The 22,442-nt window shown below is 54.0% G+C and overlaps 2 protein-coding genes across 8 annotated transcripts in view; one reads left to right on the plus strand and one right to left on the minus strand.

The window, feature by feature from the left end:
• Positions 1-12,093, plus strand: KDM8 (lysine demethylase 8). 5 transcript variants are annotated; one of them, XM_033101583.1, is made up of 9 exons: positions 2-366; positions 487-887; positions 2,304-2,784; positions 4,508-4,674; positions 5,538-5,670; positions 7,593-7,637; positions 10,359-10,508; positions 11,078-11,170; positions 11,266-12,093. In XM_033101583.1, the coding sequence occupies exons 3-9, from the start codon at positions 2,383-2,385 to the stop codon at positions 11,428-11,430; spliced, it is 1,155 nt and encodes a 384-aa protein (XP_032957474.1). In that variant the 5' UTR covers positions 2-366; positions 487-887; positions 2,304-2,382; the 3' UTR covers positions 11,431-12,093. The 5 variants fall into 5 exon arrangements, with proteins under 5 accessions (XP_032957473.1, XP_032957477.1, XP_032957474.1 ...); XM_033101584.1 differs by having other exon boundaries at positions 487-869; XM_033101582.1 differs by lacking the exon at positions 487-887 and having other exon boundaries at positions 1-366.
• Positions 5,693-22,442, minus strand: part of NSMCE1 (NSE1 homolog, SMC5-SMC6 complex component) — a 24,052-nt gene continuing 7,302 nt past the window's right edge. The window contains exons 3-8 of one of the 3 annotated variants that reach the window (XM_033101590.1): positions 19,054-19,175; positions 18,084-18,161; positions 17,141-17,287; positions 15,307-15,423; positions 14,601-14,721; positions 5,693-6,438 (exon numbers count right to left, since the gene is read on the minus strand). In XM_033101590.1, coding sequence (XP_032957481.1) covers positions 6,392-6,438; positions 14,601-14,721; positions 15,307-15,423; positions 17,141-17,287; positions 18,084-18,161; positions 19,054-19,175 — 632 coding nt within the window. In that variant the 3' untranslated portion in view covers positions 5,693-6,391. Of the gene's footprint in view, positions 6,439-12,245; positions 12,971-14,081; positions 14,262-14,600; positions 14,722-15,306; positions 15,424-17,140; positions 17,288-18,083; positions 18,162-19,053; positions 19,176-22,442 lie in introns of those variants that run through there. The other 2 variants (XM_033101587.1, XM_033101589.1) reach the window with 2 other exon arrangements.

Genomic DNA, 22,442 nt, shown 5'->3' on the forward strand with positions numbered 1-22,442 from the left:
GCAGTGGCTGGACGTCGCGTTAATTGCAACTCGAGCGTTCCTGCGCGGCCGTTTTGTTTCTCCCGGCAGGTGGCTGCTGGCTGTCAATCCCGGGACAGTCGGCCTCCGTCATCAGCCTGGATTTAGGCCGACGGCGACGCTTCAGCCATCGGATTCCCAATGTGGGCCGCCGGCAAGGAAGCCCCCAGGGAGGCGCCGGGGAGGGAAGGGGTGTGAGGCCTCGGGGTGGAGCGCGGGTGTGGGCAAGGGCCGCCCGGAGGGAGCCGGTGGGGCCGCGCTTTGGCCGCCGACGGACAGGACTTGCACACTCGGCGGGAGCTCACTCCGACCGGCGGCTCGCGGTGTGCTCCTCCGGATGCAGCACAGGTAGGTCGGCGTGCTCAGGGGTCACCGCCACGCTCAAGGCCGGGAGGGCAGCCGGGTGTTGAGGCCGCCGCGACAGGTGCCCTGTGCCGGTGAGTTCAGCTCTCCGGACGGTTTTTGCAGAGCTCTCATCTCCGCGGTTTCTGTGAGGCAGTGTCAGAATTGAACAGCTTGTGAAACTACCTGGGCAGCCTCTCCCACAAAGCCGGCAGAGGCGACCTGTCCTGGAAGGCGGCTCTTGACCGGCGGCTCCAAGAATGGCCGTTGCAGCCCAGCCTGGGGCTCCGCGGAGCTCTCGGGCTGTTTGAGACGGCCCAACGGTCTCCCTCGGAGGAAGCCGTTTGCCCAAACCAATGTAAACACCGCTCTGGAGGGTGCTTTAGATCTTTAAAGAGAATGTGAGAGAATTGTGGGATGACTGCTGGCTTCCCAGGCGGCGTTATCTGACACCCAGAGGGAACCCACTTGGGCTGTTCACTAACAGCTAACCCCAGGCCGCCTCACAGGTGCGCTCCGCCTGCAGGGTGAGTTTATGAAGTCAGGACCTGAGTCCATCGGGGCTGTATGTACAGCCCAGACCTGGCCCCTTTGTGTCTAAAGTGACCAGTAAAAAGGCTTTGATGAAGTTCACAGTAGGCTGCTTTTAAAGCCAAAACAGAAGGCACTGAGAGGGTAGCTCATACTACCTTTGTCTGACCCCCTTTGCAAGACTGTCCAACAAACAGACTTTCGTGAGAAGTCAAGACACAAGCCCCTGAGAAAAGCTGTTTTATGCAGCTGGTACCAGGCTGTCCCCTGAAAGCTATCACATGGCACCATGAAAGGTCCTTTTACACCAGGACACAAGACCACAGGGCTGTCTGTATACCTGACATCGCCACCCTCACCGCCTTTTAAAAAAGCCTTCTGTGACCAATAACAGGCCTTTTAAGGACAATACCTGTCGAGCTCTAGGAGACTGACTTTAAAGTGAGAATCTAAGGCCACTCAGACTTTTTTATGTCCTGTAATTAGGTGGACCATAGGTCTCGATTTGCCTGTACTAACCTGTTTGACTTGTCCAGTCATTAAATACTATATAGAATCATAATTGAGCAGAAGAACTTATTTTATATTAATACTTCTGCTTAAGGACTGGCCTGCCATCCACATATAATGCCCAGGTTAGTGCCACCAATGGCATCAAGTATGATGGCTTCCCTTCTGAATAGTTTTTATGTATCTCTAGGTTTCTTCCTGAGAAGTTAAGCTATCATGACTTCAATAACCTTAGTTAAGTGCCTGCTGTGAACGACACTGCTTGTAACAGGCTCTTGGGAAATGGAGAGAAATGAGACATGTTCTTGCCCTGGTATTTGAGAGACCGACATGTAAGCCCATATTTGTGGTAGGCTCCACATAGGGGATCATGAAGGTGGGCCCTAAAGGTTGGATAGGAGTTTGCCAGAGAGGAGGGATGTGGGAGGCATTCCAGACAAGGAGCACACGTTCCTCTCTGAACAAATACTTGTCACACTGCACCTGGTATCGTGCCAGACCCTGAAGGTACAGAGGTGACCCCAGACAGATGGGGGCCCTGCCCTTACAGAGTTTATGCCTAGCAGAGAAGACCTCTGTTGAAGAACCATCATAGATGAGGAGTGTATTACAAGGGACAAGTACAGGAAGCTGTGGGAACCTACAGGGGACCAAGTGTATGTGTAGTCTCCATCTCCGTCTCTCTCTGTCTCTCTGTCTCTGTCTCTGTCTCTGTCTCTGTCTCTCTCTCTATATATACACTTTTTAAAAAAAAATAAAATGTCACAGGTTGACATTTTTGCCGCTGGATGGCATCATAGATCTAGCTTTCCCCCGTTTTATTTTATAAAAATACACAGCTGTGTGCTTTCAGGTGCACATCATACTGTTTTGCTGTAACTTTTTATTTCCTCTTCCACCAGCACCCATCAGACTGAGCTGGCAGGAACAGTCCCTGTCCGGGACGCCCTGAGGGCACTCCTGCCCCGCACTAAAGAAGAAATGCAGCTGGACCTCAGTGAGAGAATGGACAGGAGTGTAGTGACACTGCTGAAGCAAGCCACCGACCTCTTCTATGGGGGCAGGGTGAGCGAGTGTCTGGAGGCAAGCGAGGCCATCTGTGACTACTCCTGGGAGAAGCTCAACACCGGGGCCTGGCAGGATGTGGACAAAGAGTGGCGTCGGGTGTACGCCTTTGGCTGCCTTCTGAAAGTCCTGTGTCTGTGTGAGGCTCCTGGGGATGCTGCCACTGTGCCCGCAGCCCTGAAAGTCTGTGACATGGGCCTGCTGATGGGGGCGGCCATCCTTGAGGACATCCTCATTAAAGTTGCTGCCATCCTACAGAAGCACCTCTCTGGAAAAAGGCCCAGCCCAGCCCCAGCCCAGGAGCAGCACAGCATAAAGGTGGGTTGTCAGTGGCCATACCTGACACCACCCCACAGCCCTGTCTTCCTAGAGGTGACCAGTGAGTTCTCCCTTGGGTGAAGCCTCAGAATGCTGACCTGTCTGGCTAAAAACAGCATCTTCTCTTGGTATGGAAATAGAGTAGTTCCATCAGTTTTTATCCGCATTTTTTCTTCCAGTTTCTGCAGCAGCAGCAGCAGCACCCTTCAGGAGAGAGGGTGGAAGCTTTGTGGCTCGAGAGAAACAGCCCAAGGGGAGTGTATGGGTGATTGCTGCAGCCAGCTAGCCCATCTCATGCAGTTTTCCTTGGCCAGCTGGTCAGTCCTCCCTTTCGATCCCTGCACGCATCCCTCCTGGTATTTAAGTACATGTGCCAAAGGACAGTACCCTAACACACTGAGCATGGCTCACTGAGAAGGCGCAAGTCCACGGCTAACACACAGGCCTCACGATAGCTCACATTTGTTCATGAGAAGGAAATAGGTCTATCAAGTGTGGGGAAATGCATGACATACTCTCTAATGTAAAAAAATGCAAGAAGAGTGAGGCAACCATTCTTGGCTATGAAATTATCTATCGACTTTTTATATAATGCCTTGGAGCTAAGGACACGGATTGACCTTCCAGACGGCAGGGCAAACGTCGATCAAAGGACGGATGCCTGTGCCCTTCCGCAGGCTATGCTTTCCTGAGGGCACATGGATGTGGCTTCAGGCCCAGGGTGCGGACCGTGGCGTGGCTGGTGTTGGGCAGTGCAGGTAGCTGAAGAGCTAAGACCTCAGGCTCTGGAGCCAGGACGCTGGGTTCAAGTTCCCATGGTGCCACCACTGCCTGTGAGCCCCTCTGTGCCCCCCCGTTCCCCTACCTGCAGGAGGGTGTTTGCTCAGCAGCTTGATTGATCACCAGCAGGGGCCCAGGTGTGCCAGGCGCAGAGGTGACAGTGCAGGAGGGCCCAGACCCTGTCACCCTGAAACTTCCAGTCTAGTGAGGCTGCAAAAATATGTATTCTCGGGTGGTAGGAACGATGGGGGAGGCAGCTTCACGTAGGGTAGTCTCTGATGAGGGGCTGTGACAGAAGGGAACAAGCAGGTACGCCGCCAGGTGCACTGCCTGTAACTGCTGCAGCTGCCAACACTGAGAACCAGTTTGGGACCCAGCAGTGGGGGCCGCGGGAGCTGACCCGTGCCAGTCGGTCATACTGGGTACTTTCCCTGTGAGCTCTGATCTCCCAGTAGTTCGACAGAAGGGAAACAAGCCCAGAAACAGCAGTTTGTGCAGGTCCCTCAGCTGGGAGTTGGTTGAGTGCAGCAGGCAACTGCTTGACATAAGTTGTTGGATGGAAGAGGCGTAGTTGGCAACTCTTTGTCACTGTCACTACCCGTGGGTCAGGGATGTGTCTGGAAAGGTGTGAAAGGAACACATGGTCATGACAAAAAATGTTCTTCTGTTAGATGGTGGGGTTTGAGAGAGGGTTTTCTTCTCTTGCAGAATTTCTATGCAGCAGCATATTGTTTTGTAATTTAAGAAATATGATAAGTGAAGTGGTCAAAGAAAAAGCATCTTGCTGTCAGGAGAAGCAAGCAGTGGTAGTAGCTGCAGTAGTAACAACCGTGGTAACTAACTATCATGGAGTAACGACACCCCCGGCTCACCTAGCACTGACGCTAATGCCTTCAATTCTGTCTGCAGTGCTTGCCATCTTCTCATTTCTTTTTTTGAACAGAAAGCCAGGAAAGAACACGCTTCTGTTCCAGACATGAGGTCAGAAAGAGCGGTCCCCCGGCTTCACTGCCCATCCCTGCAGTATTTCAGGGAGCATCATTTGGTTCCAGAGAGGCCTGTGATCTTGGAAGGTGTGGCCAACCATTGGCCGTGCATGAAGAAGTGGAGGTGGGTGGCTGCTGAGGGCCACGAGGCTCACCTTCTCATCTTAGTGTCCCCAAAGGCTCCCTGCACCGCTTGTCCCATCATCCCCAAGTAAACACAGTGATATGTAAAAACATCACTGCCATCCCTGGGAGGGCTCTAGCAGTGGCCCAGTAGCATGTCTTGTGCAGCTTTGCTGGGTCTCCAGGAGTCTGTGGAGTCTCTTGTCCCCAAGGCTTACCAGTGGGACTAATAGACAGCCGACTTCCCCTCCGTGGGCGTCTGGGCCCTCGGGGTGCTCTGTCCTCAAATGGGGAGGTCAGGCTGGGCAGCTGGCGAGTGGCTGCAGTGCTATGGCTCTGCGGCGTCTAAGGATGGTGGCTGAGTCGGCCTGTCCTGTGGTGGTTTTGGGGAGTGGTGGTTCCCATTGACACTGACCACAAGAGCCGTCCTCCCAGCAAGTGTCCCAGCAGTGTGTGTCACTGCGTGCCAGGTGCCAAGACAGGCGCTGCCGTGTTTTGTCTTTATCCTTCTTGGTTCCCACGGGACACTTTGCAAATGGGAAACAAGGGCTCAGAGGGGTTCACTTGCCGAGGACCCACTGGTGAGTGCCAGGCCACCAGAGTCCAATCCCCAGGCACCTCACCATCACTCTACTGTCAGCCATTTACTGAGCTTAGTAACAGGCGCGCAAAGACACAATTGGATGGCTCTTGGCAAGCAGGAAGGAGAGCCACCAATGAGAACTGGCAGCTCTGTCACTGCTTGCGAAGTGCAGAGCACCTGGTGGGCAGGTGACCACCTAGTGATGAGTGGGGACCAGTGTGATGCACGTTGACCAGTAGTGAGCAGCAGTGGTGACAGTGACGACATGTGTTTTCTAACAGTGTGCAGTATATCCAGGAAATCGCTGGCTGCCGCACCGTCCCCGTGGAACTTGGCTCCAGGTACACAGATGAGGAGTGGTCCCAGAGACTGATGACAGTCAGTGAGTTCATCAGCAGGTACATCCTGGGTGAGGTACGTCCCTGCGTCCTATCTCCTAATACTCAAGGGCACAACACCTTCCGTTTGGGCTAAGAACCATGCGTTGTCGCACTGGAGGGTTTTGGAGAGGTCAGTCTTTCGGTCAGCAGGCTGGCCAGAGTGAGGAGGGCAGGCTGCTGGGCAGGCAGGTTAGACCCATTCCAAATACCTTTTTGTCGTGTATTTCCATGGTTTTGACTGGATTCTGAGATTGTGCACCCATCACCACTGTGTCATGCTGCACATTTTCATGACTCCAGAAGAAACTTCATACTAGTTACTAGCCACCCCCATTCCCCATGGCCGCCAGCCCCAGGCAACCACTGATCTGTTTCCTATCTGTGGTTGTGCCTGTCTGGACATGTCATATGAATGGAGTCACACACTGTGGCCTCCTGTGTCTGGCTTCTCACTGAGCGTCACGTGCTCAGGTCCATCCACGTGGTAGCGGGTGCCAGGACTCGGTCCTTTTACGGCTGAATGACACTGCCATGTGTGCACGGCACATTTTGCTTACCATGCAACAGTGGATGGCCACCTGAGGGTGTGCACTCCTGGCGACTGAGACCAGTGCTGCTGTAATTCTTGTACGAGATTCTGCGTAGACCCGTCCTTGTATGCTGGGTGTACACTCGTGGTGCAACTGTGAGTTGCATATCACTGCGCCCAGCCTTCTGCGGCCCCAGGCTGTTCCCACAGCACATGCAGCATTCTGTCACTTCAGAGACTCAGCATTCCGGGCAGGGGTGCTTCCTGTCCCAGCTGTGGGGGCAGAGGTTGCAGATTATCTTCCTGGACCATCCCTATTGGCTGGGAAGGAGGGGAGCCTGTGAGTGGGTGCACAGACCTGCGTCTGTGAGACTTCAGCACCAGGAAAGCTTTGCACGTCTTCCACACCCCCCACAGCCCACTCCCCAGGCAGCTGTAGGCGCAGGCATGGTACAGCTCTCATGGGACTGGTCATGCATCCAGGCTGGTGACCATGGGGGCTAATCACTTCTTCCACTGGCCTTTTCAGTATTGTAGCTGAACTCCTGAGGGACCGCCCAGAGTGCCCCCCTCCTCATCACCCTCCTCAATGTCCAGCCTCCTCCGTCGGTGCTCACAGACGTCTTTCCTGCTTCTCCTGCATTCCTCCCCTGCTCCCATCTGCTCAGTTCTGTCACCTGCAGGCTTGGACAAGGGGGCCGTGGTCTAGAGGCACACCATGATGCCATGTCCACCTCTGCTTGTCGGTGAATCTGCTGGCAAGCCCTATGCCAACTCCCTCTGCTGGGGAGAAGCCTAGTGCCCAGAGAGAGGCCTCAGCAAGGGCAGTTTGCATTCTGGGCAGAAGAGGCTTCAGATTCAGACAAAGAAGCACTGAGGCCACACTGGCCTTTGCTGGCTGTGTGTTCTGAGCTGCTTACTTAACCTCTTGGATCCTCAGAGCTCTGACTTTTGATAGGTTAGGGTTGGTTGGGGTTAGTCAGAGGTTACTAGCCCCGACGTCATAGAGCCCTTGCGAGAGTAAAACACACAAAGCTGTAAGCACCATGCGCTCAGCAGCACTCCTCAGTCACCATCACAGGTTGTGTCATCTGCACCAGGATGGCTGGGACGGCTGCGATCATGTCACATCCGGCCGTGCCCAGTGCTTAGCACAGGGTCGGGCATTTTTGTAAATTCTCAATAATATTTGTCAGAAAGAGAACGATGGAGGAGGGAGTGGAAAGAGAGTCTCGGGGAATCCTGCAGGAACCTTCCTTACGTCAACACTTTCAGCCTTGGAGCCCTTAGGCCAAAGCTGACTCCCCAGCGTCCCTCCACTGTACTCCACCTGAGCCTTACAGGAGGGGCTTGGGCAGGACCATGTGGAGGGTGTCATCAGCACTAACAGGCTTTCTGTTTCGCCACTTTTTTCTCCTGTGGATTAGCCGAAGGACATCGGGTACCTGGCGCAGCACCAGCTCTTTGACCAGGTAAGTCTGATACCATGCTCCTCTGTCTTCCACCCTCTTCCCTCCCCTCCCTCCCTCCTGGGCTCTGACCCCAAAGGGCAAGAAAGGCTGTAGCAGCCTCGTTCACCCACTGGCCTACTCTTTGAGGTGAGCAGGGAGGCGCCCTTAGCATTGCCAGTGGTCAGCTGGAGAGCAGGCGAGGCCACCAGATGGCTCAGTGGGTTGGAGCGTGTCCTCTCAACCACAAGGTTGCCAGTTCGACTCCCGCAAGGGATGGTGAGCTGCGCCCCCTGCAACTAACAATGGCAACTGGACCTGGAGCTGAGCTGCGCCCTCCACAACTAAGACTGAAAGGACAACAACTTGACTTGGAAAAGTCCCCTTAGGACACACTGTTCCCCAATAGTCCTGTTCCCCTTCCCCAATAAAATCTGTAGTAAAAAAAAAAAAATCCAGAACGGAAATACGTAACAAAATAAAAGAAGAAACAGAGGGTAACATAGGATACCACCACACACAAATAACAGACAACAACAAAAAGGCAAAGAAACAATGGAGACACAGTCTTACCAGAATACTAACGACAGAATGTTAGGAAATCCTCACATATCAATAATCACCCTAAATGTAAATGAACTGAACTCACCAATAAAAAGGCACAGAGTTATCAGATTGGATCAAAAAACTAAACCCAGCCATATGCTGCCTCCAAGAGACACATCTCAGCTACAAGGAGAAACATAGACTCAAAGTGAAAGGGTAGAAATTGACACTCCAAGCAAATGGTATCCAGAGAAAATCAGCTGTAGTGATACTGATATAAGATGAAACAGACTTCATGATAAAAAAGGTAACGAGACAAAGATGGACATTTCATAATGATAAAGGGGACTATACAACAAGAAGACATGATAGTCATCAATATTTATGCCCCCAGTCAGGGAGCACCGAAATATACCAAGCAACTGCTAACAGAACTAAAGGAAGAAATTACCCAAAACACAATTATAGTAGGGAACCTAAATACATCATTGACAGCTATGGATAGATCATCCAAACAGAAAATAAAGAAAGCAATAGGAGCCCTAAATGACACAGTAGATGAAATGGACATAATGGACATTTATAGAGCACTTCATCCTAAAACATCAGAGTATACATTCTTTTCTAGCGTACATGGAACATTCTCAAGGACAGACCATATACTGGTACACAAAATTAGCCTCAGCAAATTTAAGAAGATTGAAATCAAGCATATTCTCTGATCAGAAGGCTTTGAAATTCGGTATCAACTGCAAAAAGAAAACAGGAAAAACCACAAATACATGGAGATTAACAACATACTTTTAAAGAATGACCGAGTCAAAGAAGAAATACGAGAGATCAAAAGATACATAGAAACAAATGAGAATGAAAATATATCCTACCAAACTTTGGGGATACAACAAACGCTGTTTTAAGAGGGAAATTTATATCATTACAGACCTATCTCAAGAAACAAGAAAAATCCCAGATAAATAACCTCATGATACACCTTAAAGAACTAGAACAAGAAGAACAAATGAAACCCAAGGTCAGCAGAAGAAAGGAAATAATAAAAGTCAGCGCAGAACTAAAGAACAAAAAGACAATAGAAAAAATTAATGTGACAAAGAGCTGGTTCTTTGAAAAGATTAATAAAATTGACAAACCCTTGACTAGACTCACTAAGATAAAAAGAGAAAAGACACTAATAAAATCAGAAATGAAAGAGGGAAAGTTATCATTGATGCCACAGAAATAAAACGATCATCCAAGAATAGTATGAAGGACTACATGCCACCAAATCCAATAACCTAGAAGAAATGGACAAGTCCTTAGAAACTTACAGCCTTCTAGGCTGAATTACGAAGAACTGGAAAATCTAAATAGACCGATCACCAGTAAGGAAATTGAATCAGTCGTCTGAAACTTTCCCAAAAGCAGAAGTCCGGGACCAGATGGCTTCACTAGTGAATTCTGCCACACCTTCAAAGAGTATCTAATACCTGTCCTACTCAAAGTCTTCCAAAAAATTGAAGAATGGACAATACTCCCTAACTCATTTTATGAGGCCAACATTACCCTGATACCAAAACCTGGTAAGGATAACACACACAAAAAAAACTACAGACCAATCTCTGATGAATACAGATGCAAAACTACTAAACAAAATTCTAGCAAACTGAATGCAACAATGCATTAAAAGGATTAGTCATCATGACCAATTTGGGTTCATCCCAGGGGCACAAGGAAGGTTCAATATAAGCAAATCCATCAATGTGATACATCACATAAACAAAATAAAGGACAAAAGTCATAGGGGAGAGGAGACCTCTAGAAGCGGGTTAACGGGGTCTAACATATGGTGATGGAAATAGAACTGACTCTGGGTCGGTGAACACAGAATGTGAGATATAGATAATGTGTTACAGAATTGTACACCTGAAATCCATGTAACTTTACTAACAACTGTCACCCCAATGAATTTTTTAAAAAAACGGAAACAAAAAAAAAATGCGTGGGACATGGAAACCTGGAACTGAAATTACAGCTTTTCCTTGGTAATGTATTTTTACATTCCTGTGCCCCAGCACTTGGACAGTTATGCTGTCACACGAGAGGACCGCATGTATGTGGCCCTTCCGGTCAGACAGATGAATTCTGGGCTGCTGAGTCCCACAGGCCTGGCCTAACCTTCCACATCTGTTCTGACACCCACAGATCCCAGAGCTGAAGCAGGACATCAGCGTCCCCGACTACTGTTGCCTGGGTGACGGGGAGGACGAGGACATCACCATCAATGCCTGGTTTGGGCCCCCAGGCACCGTGTCCCCGCTTCACCAGGACCCGCAGCAGAACTTCCTAGTTCAGGTTGGAGTCACAGCAGAGCATGCCCCCTCCCCACTGGGCTGGGTGTCAGGACAGGATGCAGTGAGTGCCCACCTTCAGACCGGTCTCCCAGTGAGGCTGGCTCCTCAGCCACTGTGGGGCTGTCCTGGGACTCGGATGAAGGAGGGGCACCTTGTAAAGCCACCTGGCTTTGCCTAAGCAGAGGGTTTACAACTGAGAGCGAGCTTCCAGCCAAGCAGAGCAATCCAGAGGCAGATTGCCCAAGGGGACACCGGCTCCATCACCTGTCAGCTTTGTGAACCCAGGCAACCCATGTCCTTGCTTGTCACAGGGGCTGATGACAAACCACTTCTGAGGGTGGCTGCCACAGCCCAGTGCTTAATTGCTGTTGGCTACAGGAGCAAATTTATGGACATGTGATGTGTCTGGAATGAGAACGCACTGGAACCCCAAGTGCATGTGGTGGTGATAGGCCAATGGGGTGCAGCACACCGCATGTGGAACAGCACGCGGAGGGAGGGCAGTGGGTGATGAGGCCACCACCAGGCCACCGATCAGCCGACCAACCAATGGGGTCACTGTCTTCCCAGGTGATCGGGAGGAAGTACATCCGGCTGTACTCTCTGCGGGAGTCAGAGGCCTTATACCCTCACAGTACGCACCTTCTTCACAACACGAGCCAGGTGGGCAGGCAGGACCGGGGTGGCATCGCAACTTCTCTCCTACCCAACCCGGGTCCCTTTGGAGACCGGACAGGTGACCTCTGTGCCCTCTCCAGGTCGACGTGGAGAACCCCGACTTGGAGCGGTTCCCCAAGTTTGCTGAGGCCCCGTTCCTGTCCTGCGTGCTGTGTCCTGGAGAGGTCCTGTTCATCCCGGCGAAGTGCTGGCACTACGTACGCGCCCTGGACTTGAGCTTCTCGGTCAGCTTCTGGTGGTCATAGCCCTGGGCGTCCTGTGGCCTTCAGTGCTGGGGCATCTGTAGCAGCCTGGGCTGAGGTTGGCCCTGGGGTTGAGGCACGTGTTCCTCTGTCACCACAGAGGGTTCTAGAGCTTGGGCATTGCCACTATCTTAACCATTGTGATCGTCACATACTTCTTTGTCATAGTCACACTGCCATCTCTGGAGAGAGACGGTTTGGCCGTGGTCACGGGAGGGTCCCTATCGTCTCCTGGACAGCTGACCTCTGCTGCGCAGGTCTGTGGTCTGTGCGGAGGTGTCACCCGCCAGCACAGGACTGTGTGGATCTTCTGAGCTTGTTCCTAAAGCAAGAAAAGCACCGCAGCACCTAGAAGCCCCCTCGCGCCCCACAATCTCTAGCCCTCAGGAGTCACTGCTCTCTCAAGAGAGGCTCAGGCTTCAGGCTTCCCATAAGCGTGTTTCTTTTGACCACTAAGTCTCTCCCCAGACGGAAGATGGGCGTGTCCCAAAAGCTGGCACGTCAACTACCCCGGCCCTTCTGCTGGGACAGTCAGACCAGTGACATTTCTGCAGTGTTGTCTCAGTTGGACAACACTCATCACACCAGTGACCAGGAGGAAAAGCATAACCTGTTCCAAACCTATTGTAAAGGCGATTTTAAAGGCTAATAAACCTCAAGAAAGTGTTTACCGCTTCACTACACACTGTATTCTGGGAATGCTAATGACACTTCTGGTCACCGGGTGTGTGGGGGGCAGGGGTGTCCACACCAAGCAACTGTGTGAAACTAGCGGGGTGACCTATAATTTACCTCAATTTCAACACGACCTGGAGACAGTGTCAGTCCCACAGGACTGCTATGACAACAGGATGTCCCCAGGGAGCAGTCACCATTCTAGCGGCTGGTGGGAGCGTTGCGATGGTCACACAGAGGAGGTTCTGGAAGGATACACAGGACTGCCCAGGAGGCGGGGAGAGGGCCTGGAGGTAGAGGAGACAGCTCCGGGTGGAATGGGAGGTGGCACCAGATGAGAGCAGGCTGCCCAGCTCAGACTGGTTTAAGCAAAGAGCCAGGCAGACCCATGGGCTCCAGGCTTCCGTCCTGCTGGCGTGGCCATGGTTCCTTCTTTCCCCTCATGCAGCTTGGCCTTCTCGCCGGGGGAGGGTGGCCCAGCAGATCAGCTCTGTCCTCGATGTTCCCATCTGCAGTCCACTCCCACTGTGGCACCAGCATCCAGTATTCAGAGAGAGCCCCTGCCTTAGCTTCAGCCATGTGCCAACACCACGGGGACCGTCCCACTCCATTCCCCGGCAGCATCGAGATCCAGAGGCTGTCTGCTGCTAAGTGAAGACGGGGTGGGCATGGGCGGCCATGTCGCCACCAGGCAGAAGGTGCTGGAATCCTGGGAGAGACGACCCTGTCGGGTCCCAGCAGAGACACACACATGGATGCCTGCTGAAGCTGGTGGAACCACCAGGTCAAGCCTCTCCTGAAGGAGCCCCTCTGGCCAAGGCCTTCCTTGTTCCAGCCATTTGGGGTTGGCTTTCTGTCATGACTGATACTGGGGTGGAAAAGGGACAGGAAATTACAACGGGCAAGTGTGGTGACCTAGAAAGTGCAGGGAGACGGGGACTAGGAGCAGGGTGGAGTGCGGGGTGGTGGGGGCGGCGAGTGACTCGGGAGGGGCAGGCTGCCTGGAAGGGAGGGAGGCTGCAGCACTGACTAGTGGAGAAGAGACAGGCCCTGAGATGCACTGGGGGCTCGTCCTTGGCCTCATGAATCATGCACCCACCAGCAGTAGCCAGCAGGGCACACCGTGCTGACCAACATTGTGAGAAGGTCACTGATGGAAAAGCCTGGACATGTGGGCAGCTTGGAGCTGGTTCATGGGAAGCGGGGTAAGGGGTAAGGAGCTGGTGTGGGGGAGGGACCCAGCCCAGGGCAGCAGTGGTGGGGCTGAGGGCCATGTGACAGGTGTGATGAAGGTGGCCAGTCAGGAAGAGGTGTGTAGGCCAACTCCTGGCTGGGGCCCCTGATGGGCAGGGCTGCCCTTGACCAAGCAGGGACAGGAGGGCCCAGTAAGGAGAGCACAGCACCAGCCCATCTTGCCAGCTTCAACCCATTCAGGCCAGTTGCATCGTGGGCCAGAAAAGGGTTCAGTCTGTGGCGAGTTGGGGAGGTCAAGGCCAAGGCTTGCTCAAGTCAGCTCCGTCTGGCCACTGTTGGTGGGACAAGTGACCAAGGCTGGAGACTGAAGGCAAAGCCATGCCAATCAAGGACAGTGAGCCGCCCTGGCTGGGACTGGACAGATACAGGAGCTCTAGTACCTTCGCCTGCTAGGACCCAGCTCAACGGTTCCCTGTGACCAGTGTCCTCCAGGAAAGGGAAACATCCATGACATGAACCCCAACCAAATGAGCTCAGGACACAGACGCAGGACAGACGGCGCAGGACAGATGTCACAGGACAGACAAGTGCAAGACACGGACGGTGCAGGACAGATGGCGCAGGACAGATGGCGCAGGACAGATGGCGCAGGACAGACGGGCAAAGGACAGACAGCACAGGACACAGGCGTCGCAGGACAGATGGCATGGGGCACTGATGGCGCCAGACAGATGGTGCAGGACGGTGCAGGACAGATGGCGCAGGGCACAGACGGGGAGCTGCAGTGAGTCCTCAGTGAGTTTTATTTCGACCTGCTAGTAAGGAGGTGCTTCCTGAGACATGGACATGGACGCCTGTTTTCCTCACGGGCTGTGGCAGCGCCAGCTAGTGCTGCCTGGACCGCGAGGGCTTTTTGCTCGGCTTAGAGACGGCAGCCTCCCGGTGCTTCTCAGGGTCAAAGACTTCTGCACAAAGAAGAGGCCGGGGGCACTGAATGGCAGGGCTGGCTGCACTAACCACAGCTCGTGCCACAGCTGTATTCCAGTGCCAAGGACCCTGTTCTATATCCCTAACTCCTCACTGACCCCCATGCCCAGCCTGCAAGGAAAGGAGGGGCCAGACCGGAGAGAGCTGTGACAGGGCCTACGCAGCCCCAACAGTGGCCCGGGAGAAAGCCTGGTGGCCCCCACGTCCCACCCGGCACAGACGCCTTGAGCGCGTGGGGCTTGGGTACTGTGCTCAGTCCTGCCAGCTGGCTCCGCCCACAGTCCCGGAGCTCCGGTGAGGGCCTTGGGGACACCAACCTGGTATCTCGTGGGGCCAGTAGTCATTACAGTTGGGGCAGCGCGGCTCTGAATTGGACTGGAAGTACTTGGCCACACAAGGCAAATGCATCCGGATGCCACAGGTGTCACAGCTTTGACCCTGGAACAAGAAAGGCACTCAGCGCCGTCCAGAACCGGTCCAGCATGCGGTGTATGTTTGTCTTCCAGGACACAGATTAACAATGAAAATAACCCCAAGCCCTTAGTGCAGGTGTTATAAACAACTCTGACAAGTGAACGTGGGTGGAAGAAGCTCCAGACTCAAGGCCATAGTACAGCAGTGGCAACTGGCCGGCCCAGCAGAGTGGCAAGGCCAGCCCGAAACTCGGACAGGCGAGAGGTGGGCCACAACTTTCAGAATGCACCTGGGCAATGTGGTCCCAAAGCCTGAAAACCAGTGCAGTTTGTCCCAGGAACTCAGCCAAAGGATGGGTCACCAGGCACCAAGGCTGTAGGTACAGACCGGATGGAGAGCAGTCAGGGACAGACAGGTAAGCGTTACAGAGAAGGAAACTGAATGCCCCACAACGCCACAGTGGCCAGCACACAGCTGCCAAAGGAGCAGGGTCAGCCTGGAGAGAAATATCTTCTCTCCTGGGCCGAGGGCTGCAGCAGGGTGGTAAGGGGGGCGGGGGAGCTGCACTGGGGGGGTCCGGGGCTGCAGCAGGGACAACTCACATGTTACCTGGATGAGAATGCTGTGGCATATGTTGCAGACCTTCATGGCGTCAGGGTGCGTCTCCCGGATGTACTGCTCCATCTCCAGGATGGCCCGGCTGTGCAGGGTGAAGTCCCCCTCCTTCTGCAGGGACACAGTGGGAGCCACAAACTCAGGCCACTGTCACGCCAGACCCTTCCCTGCTCAGTCCCATCCCCTCTGCCATCCCACTGCCAAGGCCCAGAGAGGTGCAGTGGCCTGGCCGCCCCAGCCAGCTAGTGTGCATGTTGGCCCCTCAGAGAGCCTCCAGCAGGGGACTTGGGCAAAGACATGAAAGGAAATCGAGGTGCAGAGAGGATAGGACCCTGGACCCAAAGCTCAAGTCCAGCAGACCCCAGAGGCGCGTCATTTCCCCCATCACCCAGCTTCTCTGGGCAGCAAAGGCCTGGGGCACAGGACGAGCCCGCCGATAAAGGCGGGCACACACAATGCAACTGTTACGTGCTCCTGCCAGCGAGAGCTGCACACGTGTGGTGACTCGTGGCCCAGAGCAGGGTGCAGGGGTGTCCTAGTTCTTGCAGCTGAGGTAATGGGGGATTCAAAGTGTTTATGAAAATCTGTATTTCTTGTATCATTTTTTGGTAACTTTTAAATGAATTCTGACCCTCTGGAACGGCACCCACCTGCCCAGTGACACGTTCAGTGCTCACCGAGTGCCCACAGGTGCGACAAGTACACTGTGAGGCAGTGGTGGCCCGAGGACTGAGTGTGGTCAGTTCTGGCCTGAGCTGCCCAAGAACGTTCCCGTGTTGCCAAATCCACCCCAGGGAGGAAGAAGAGCTGTGACAAAGCGACGGGTGGGAGTTGCAGTCACTGACCTGGGGCCTGAACATGGCATGTCACTGGCTGGTGTTCCCAGACCGCGGAGCTGAGAACAGAGCTAAGGGCTCCCCACCATCCCAGGGCAGCTGGGAGGACCCAAGGCTGGGAAATGCACCAACGCGCCCAGAGAGCCTGGCTCTCACGGGGAGCTCCCGCCACCTGTGACCTCTCCACCATCTTCCTCCCATCAGGAAGTACCTCAGGAAGTGACCACTTCCAGTCCGACTGCCAGGGCCAGGCCATTGACTTAGAGATCGGTAACTCAGAGCACTGACTGTAACAAGCAGACGCACACTCTCCCCACAAAGGAAGTGAAGAGCGCGTCACCCACAAGCAGCAGCCTTGGGCCAGTCTGTGCCCCACGTGGGGAAGTCAAGGCCCGGCCTGATCAGTCCTGCAGACTCGGGGCTCTGGGGGCAGCACCGTTAAGTTGACAGGACTTGAGCCCAGAAACTGGGTGTCCTGTGGAATAGACCAGAACACCTGTCCTGCCCGTCAGTAGAAGCAGACGTGGGGTAACTAGAAGCTCGCGTCCTTTCACGACTACCTACACTCCTCCAAACGCTTGTCTGCACCCCATGGTGACAGGACTAACCATGACGATCAAGGCAGTTCCTTTGGAAGCCCAGGGCCAGGCACTTGACACACACCACTTGCCCACCTTTCACCCCGAGGTGGACACTGCTCCTTCCCTACGGTAGACCCCAGGTCACTGGACTGCTGCTGGGCCTGTGCTGCCCACTGCACTGCCTCACGGCCTGTGGATCGGGGTTCAGATCCAGGGCCCACAAACCCAGTGCAACCCTGGGCTCTGCCACGGGACACCCCATGTGACAACAGGAGGCTTCCTATCCTCCTCACAGGGTTACCGTGGATACCGAAAGGCTCAGTGGACATCAGCTGGCTATGACATGGCTTTGGAAACACTGTTGGTCTTTCTGAAAGTGAGCCGAGCTGGGGTGAGCATGAGACAAAGTACCTCAATCAGCCACTTGCTTTGGACAAACTTCTGCAGCACGTGCTCAGCTTCCTTCTTCCTCATCTTCTTGCCCTTCAGTTGGTCAACCAGGTTCAAAATATTTGTGGAAGAGGCAAAGCCAGTTTCCGAGTCAACGATCAGTTCCAACTGCGAGAAAGAGCATCATGTTCGTCTATTCTACTGGCAAACACACGCTTTAAGCATGCTGCCAATCCTGGCAGCGGGTGGGGGAGACACTTGTCACGCCACAGGCACGCTGTGCACTGCAGGACCCCTCAGGAAGACATGATCACGTGACAAAGGCCGTAACATGCTCAGTCCTGACTCAACAGCCACTCTTGTAACACCGTCCCCAGGAAGCCATAGAAAGCAATGACCCAGGACTGTCCTCAGCGGCTGAGGGTCGGAAGCACTGTCACCTGCCCAGTGTATCCCGGGCTGAGCAACAACATCCTAGCCAGGTGTCAGCCAGGTAGGCGAGGGCTGAGTCAATAGCTCCGAAGCAAGGGGGGCACAGTAAATGTGCTAATGGAGCAGTGGGCACCTGCTGAAGCCCAGCCTTGGATTCAAGAGCCTGGCTGGGGATGGGACACGGCCTCCCTTGCCAGCTCCCAGGTGATGCTCCTGCTGCCATCCCACCCCAAAGCGCACTGTGCATCCCCGGCAGCGAGGCTGCTTCCACGGCACCACACGCCCAAGAGACCCACTGCTCACGCAGTCAGGGTTCCAACCTGGCCCCGCCCGTTCCCCAGGCAGCCATGGCGCCCTCCCCACCGATCACAGGGCGACTATGCTTTCCAGGGGAGGCGGACGCTTGGCAACATCCCCTGCACAGGGCTTTCTCAGGCAGCAATGGTGACCCTGTAAGACTGCAGTTCCCATTTCTAAGGATGAAGACAACAGTCTCCCGTAGGAAGCTCACTGATGTGATTTCTGCACTTACAGCCTTTCGAAACAGGTCCAGTTCGTTCTCTGCAAAGTCTGAGGCCATTTTGGAAATGGGAGTCGTTGCGAGATTCACCTAAAAAACCAGTCAGCATGACGTTCAGGCTCGGCCTCCCCGTCAGTTACTTCACTTGTTGGCACCCCCCTCCCGCCCAATCTGTCCATCCCTGAGCACCTGTGTCAGGTCACTGTGGGTGGCGGGGGTGCATTTGTAACCAGTCTTACGTTACAGACTTAAATCTTTAGCTCATCAACACATCTAATTCTCAGAGATTTGAGAACCCCTAAAGTTGCACAATATTTTCCAAACTTAGATAAATCTGGGAAAACTGTGCATGCCGATGGAGCTTCAAGGACACAGAGCACTAGAAGGCAGGCAGGGAAGAAACCGGATTGATCGTTTCAGTCAGCATCTCTGTGGTGAGTTGACTCTGCAGCCCTTCTTCCCCAGAACAGAGTTTGGGAACCCTGGGCTGGAGCCTCTCGTTGTGGCCTGGCTGGTAGGAGTTGCTTTGATAGGCCTAAGGCAGCTCCCCAGCCAAGGATGGGGCTTGTCAGCTTCTCCCCTTCTGTGTACCCTCCCTCCCTACCTGGGAGGCCCCAAGTGCATCTCCACCCTTCTGCCCACACATTTTCTTTCCCCAGCTGTGTCTTGTTCCAAATGAAAAGCATTTCACCCCTTGGATCCTAATATTGCACATTTGCAGAGAACTGTCATCAAAACAAAGCCAAGTGCATGCTGCCAGGCCTGGGTGGGGGCTCCGTGGGGCGGTGCGGGCCAGAGTCCAGGCGCAGGTTCTGATCGCCTGACCCAGGAAGGGCAGAGGACAGCAGACTGCAGGGCAGGGGCGTGGGAGCGTGGGGCGTGGGCTGGGTCAGGTCCTGGGTGTCTGTCCCTGCTCTCAGAGCCCTCGTCCCAGCCCCCCGTTCCTCACAAATGCCACCAGACGGCTCTGTCTTGGACTTACTAGCGCGTAAATGGGTCTCCCGTCGTCTTCAGTAACTCCTTTCTTTATCTCAATGTACAAGGACTCCAAGACACTGTTAATGTTGCTGATGAAATCCTCCAGCTTCTCCACCGGAGCGCTGCCTGGAAATAAATGTGGGGGGGGGGGAAGCGGTTCGTCACACTCTGGCGCTGGTTTCTGTCCAGCAGCCTGAACACGGGACAGGAGAGCCTGTGATGGTGGAGGCCAACACCCCATGGCTTCTTTCTCCCTGGACTGCCCAGACATGAGGGTGCTGAGAGGCAGAAAGGCCCCAGGAGGTGACATCTGAGCCCGCCATGGTTTGCTGTCCCTGCTCGAGGCCCCGGCCTGCCCCCCCTCACAGACGCATCCGGGACCTGCAGGGAGCTCCTGCTGACGACCACCACGGCCCAGTCCCTCCCCCTCGTCCCAGCTCCCGCGCAAGCCTGTCTGTCCCTGCAGGTCCTCACACACAGGCAGGTGTGTCTTCTTTCCCTCTTCTCGTGATCCACACCAGATGCTCACTAGATACCCACAGGCCGGTGTCCTAGGCCCAGAGTGCAACACTGAGGACCAGCAGCCACGGGCACAGATGATAGGTCACACCGCGGCTGCATGCTTCTCACACAGCCCTGGGGCAGGATGCTCCTCCTGGAAGCATCGCACCAGCCACACAGCATGGCTGCAGCCACCCGCCCGCTCGCTGCCCCTGACAACAGGAGGCGCAGAGACTACAGGGGACGCCACCACCATCAGTCCATCAGAGCCAGGGGAGGGCCGCCCAAACCAGCACTGCTGGGGCTGAGACAAGTGGAAGGGGCTGGGGCGAGTGAGTGGACAGCCAATGAGCCTGGGAACAGGGCAGGGCGAGGAGGGCCCAAGAGGCTGTATTAGAAGGAGCAGCGGGCACAGGGCCCGGGGGCGGGAGAGTGTGTGAGCTCCCTCCTTTGGGCCGGGGGGAGCCTTTCAGAGTTGGTGGGAGAGGATCAGGGTCACCTTTTGTGTTGGTACCTTCGGTATTGTCATACTTTTTTATTTCAAAAGATCTGTGGCTTAGAAAACCACTCAAAGGAAAAAATAACAACCGAAAAACAGAAATATGATACCATTTATGTTAAAAATAATAAAACCAATGAAACGATAATGCAAGAAAGAGGCTTGGCAGGTAAGTCACCAAGCTGAAGACCACGGGGGTCACTCCAGGGCACCTGACCTGTGTGTATGTTCGACTTCTTACAGAGAAAGGTATTTCTGACTCCCTGAGTACATAAAGATTACTCAAGTTTCAATAGAAGATCATGCTGGCAAGGGTGAAAGGCACAGCCATGAGGAGACAGACAAGAATAGTGACAGTAGGACCATGAAATCGAGCCACAACTGCTGAAACACCATGATCCGAGGACTGAGACACCCCCATGTTCCCCACCTCCGCGTCTTTCTTTCCGAAATGCCTGCCTCCTTTTCACTCCTACCTCTGCCTACTAGTTACGGAATCCAGCTGAAATGGCACCTTTTCCATGAAAGATTCTGTGCTTTTCCCTGTCTTCCTCTTCCACACCACACAAACATCTCCTCGTGGCACATGGGCCTGGCCACCAGCCTGTGCCCTCGGCCTGCCGGAAACCTTTTCTGCCTGCGAAGCACCCAGTGCTGGGAGCCTTGGGTATTCCGAAAGCACTTCTCACTGACGAGTGACAGGGTTTCCTGTGGGCAGGAACCCCCGTCCACCCAATTTGACACAGTGGCAGCTCCCACCTCCCTCCGCAAGTGCCAATTCACATCTTCCACTGGAAAGGCCTCTCCTGGGTGTCATTCAGAAAAATGTGCTCTGGGGCACGGGAACAGCACTCTGGTACATGGCCCTTTACAGACGCTTTGTCCACGTGGAGACGACCTCATACCCCCACCCCACCATCTCTGGTTTGTTGTCCAGCCTCCTTTTTCAGGTACATGTTTTCACTGTACATGTTTCACTTAAAAAAAAAGTCCACTTCCTACTGCTGTCCTCACTGATTACAGAAAGCAGCCATCTGCTCAGTTGCTCACACTGTCTCCCACCACACAAGCTTCCGTCGGGGCCCAGGGCTCTCCTCACCACTGACCCTTTTTGTGCTTCTCATAGATGCCCTTGAGCCATCATATCTGTTTTAATCATTACCTGAGGATAAACCTCTCTTCTGTCCTGCAACACTCCCCCAGGGACTTAGCTTTGTGTGGCGGCAGAGGCAGCATATGCCATGGGCCAGCAGCAGGGCACGGGTCCAGCCCAGTCCTACCTGTCCCTTCTGTGGAACCCCACGAGACAACTGTAGTGCTCACCCCATTTTTTGCCTGTGGTATAAGAAGGACACTTGGTCTTTGTCTCTGGTTCCTGGCACAGAACTCTTAAAACCCTTCGAATTTCCTGAGTGATAAGGATGGTAGAAGTGTCTTTTGTTTTTCTGAGGCCACTCTTGATAGGTCCCTAAATAACTTTAGGATTGACTCTATCTCCAGCCCCTCTCCCCTCCCCCGAGTTGGGGGCTGGACGCCAGAAAGACCAAGCCTTGATTAGAAGCTTGGGACTTTCAGCCTCAACGCCCAACCAGGAGAAGGGAGAGGGGAGAGGAGCTAGAGTTAGTCACCAATGGACAATGATGTAATCCATCAAGCATATGTAATGAAGCCTCCAGAAAACCCTCTAAATGATGGGACTTAGAGAGCTTCTGGGAAGGTGAATACACCGAGGTGCTGGGAGGGTGTATCACCTGAGAAAGGGCACAGAAGCTCCACGCCTCCCCACCTCTGCCATCTGGCTGTTACTGAGCTGTCTCCTTTATAATGAGCCACAAATGTAAAGAGTGCTTTCCTGGGCTCTGTGAGCCATTCTAGCAAAGTCCTGAACCCAGGAGAAGATGGGAGGCCCAGGGCTTGTGACTGGTGTCTGACGCGGGGCTGAGCCCTTAACCAGTGAGCTGAGACGAACCCAGGTGGACAGTGTCAGAACTGAACTGTGTTACTGGACACCAGTCGGCGCCCAGACCTGGAGGGTGCTGTGAGGAAAGACAACATGTATTTGATGGTGATCACTGTCTTCATTGGTTCATCTAGTCTGTCCAGTTTTTAATTATTTCAGACAGGAAGGTAAATTGGTCCCTGCTACAATCTCGGTCACAAGTGGAAACCCCCAAATCCAAGTCTTCCAAAACCACCCTCTGGGCCTCCTGGGCCTCCTTCCCTCTGGTGCTTCCCCTGGAGTCATGTGATTCTGCATGACGCACGAGACCCAAGGAGAAGCAAGGCCTCAGCTGTGCCACCAGTCCCAGCACAGAGTGTGGCAAGCTGTGCCGCACGTGCATGTGCCCAGCCTGGCTCAGAACCTACAGGAGCTCAGGACACAGGCCCAGCGC

The sequence above is a fragment of the Rhinolophus ferrumequinum genome, assembly GCF_004115265.2.
Source record: "Rhinolophus ferrumequinum isolate MPI-CBG mRhiFer1 chromosome 15 unlocalized genomic scaffold, mRhiFer1_v1.p scaffold_54_arrow_ctg1_1, whole genome shotgun sequence".
In the NCBI taxonomy this organism is placed as follows: Eukaryota; Metazoa; Chordata; class Mammalia; order Chiroptera; family Rhinolophidae; genus Rhinolophus; species Rhinolophus ferrumequinum.

Excerpts from the sequence above, each read along its gene's own strand:
- KDM8 (XM_033101582.1), top strand. Across the intron at positions 2,785-4,507 it reads AGGAGCAGCACAGCATAAAG|AAAGCCAGGAAAGAACACGC; the intron begins GTGGGTTGTCAG and ends TTTTTTGAACAG. Across the intron at positions 4,675-5,537 it reads CCGTGCATGAAGAAGTGGAG|TGTGCAGTATATCCAGGAAA; the intron begins GTGGGTGGCTGC and ends GTTTTCTAACAG.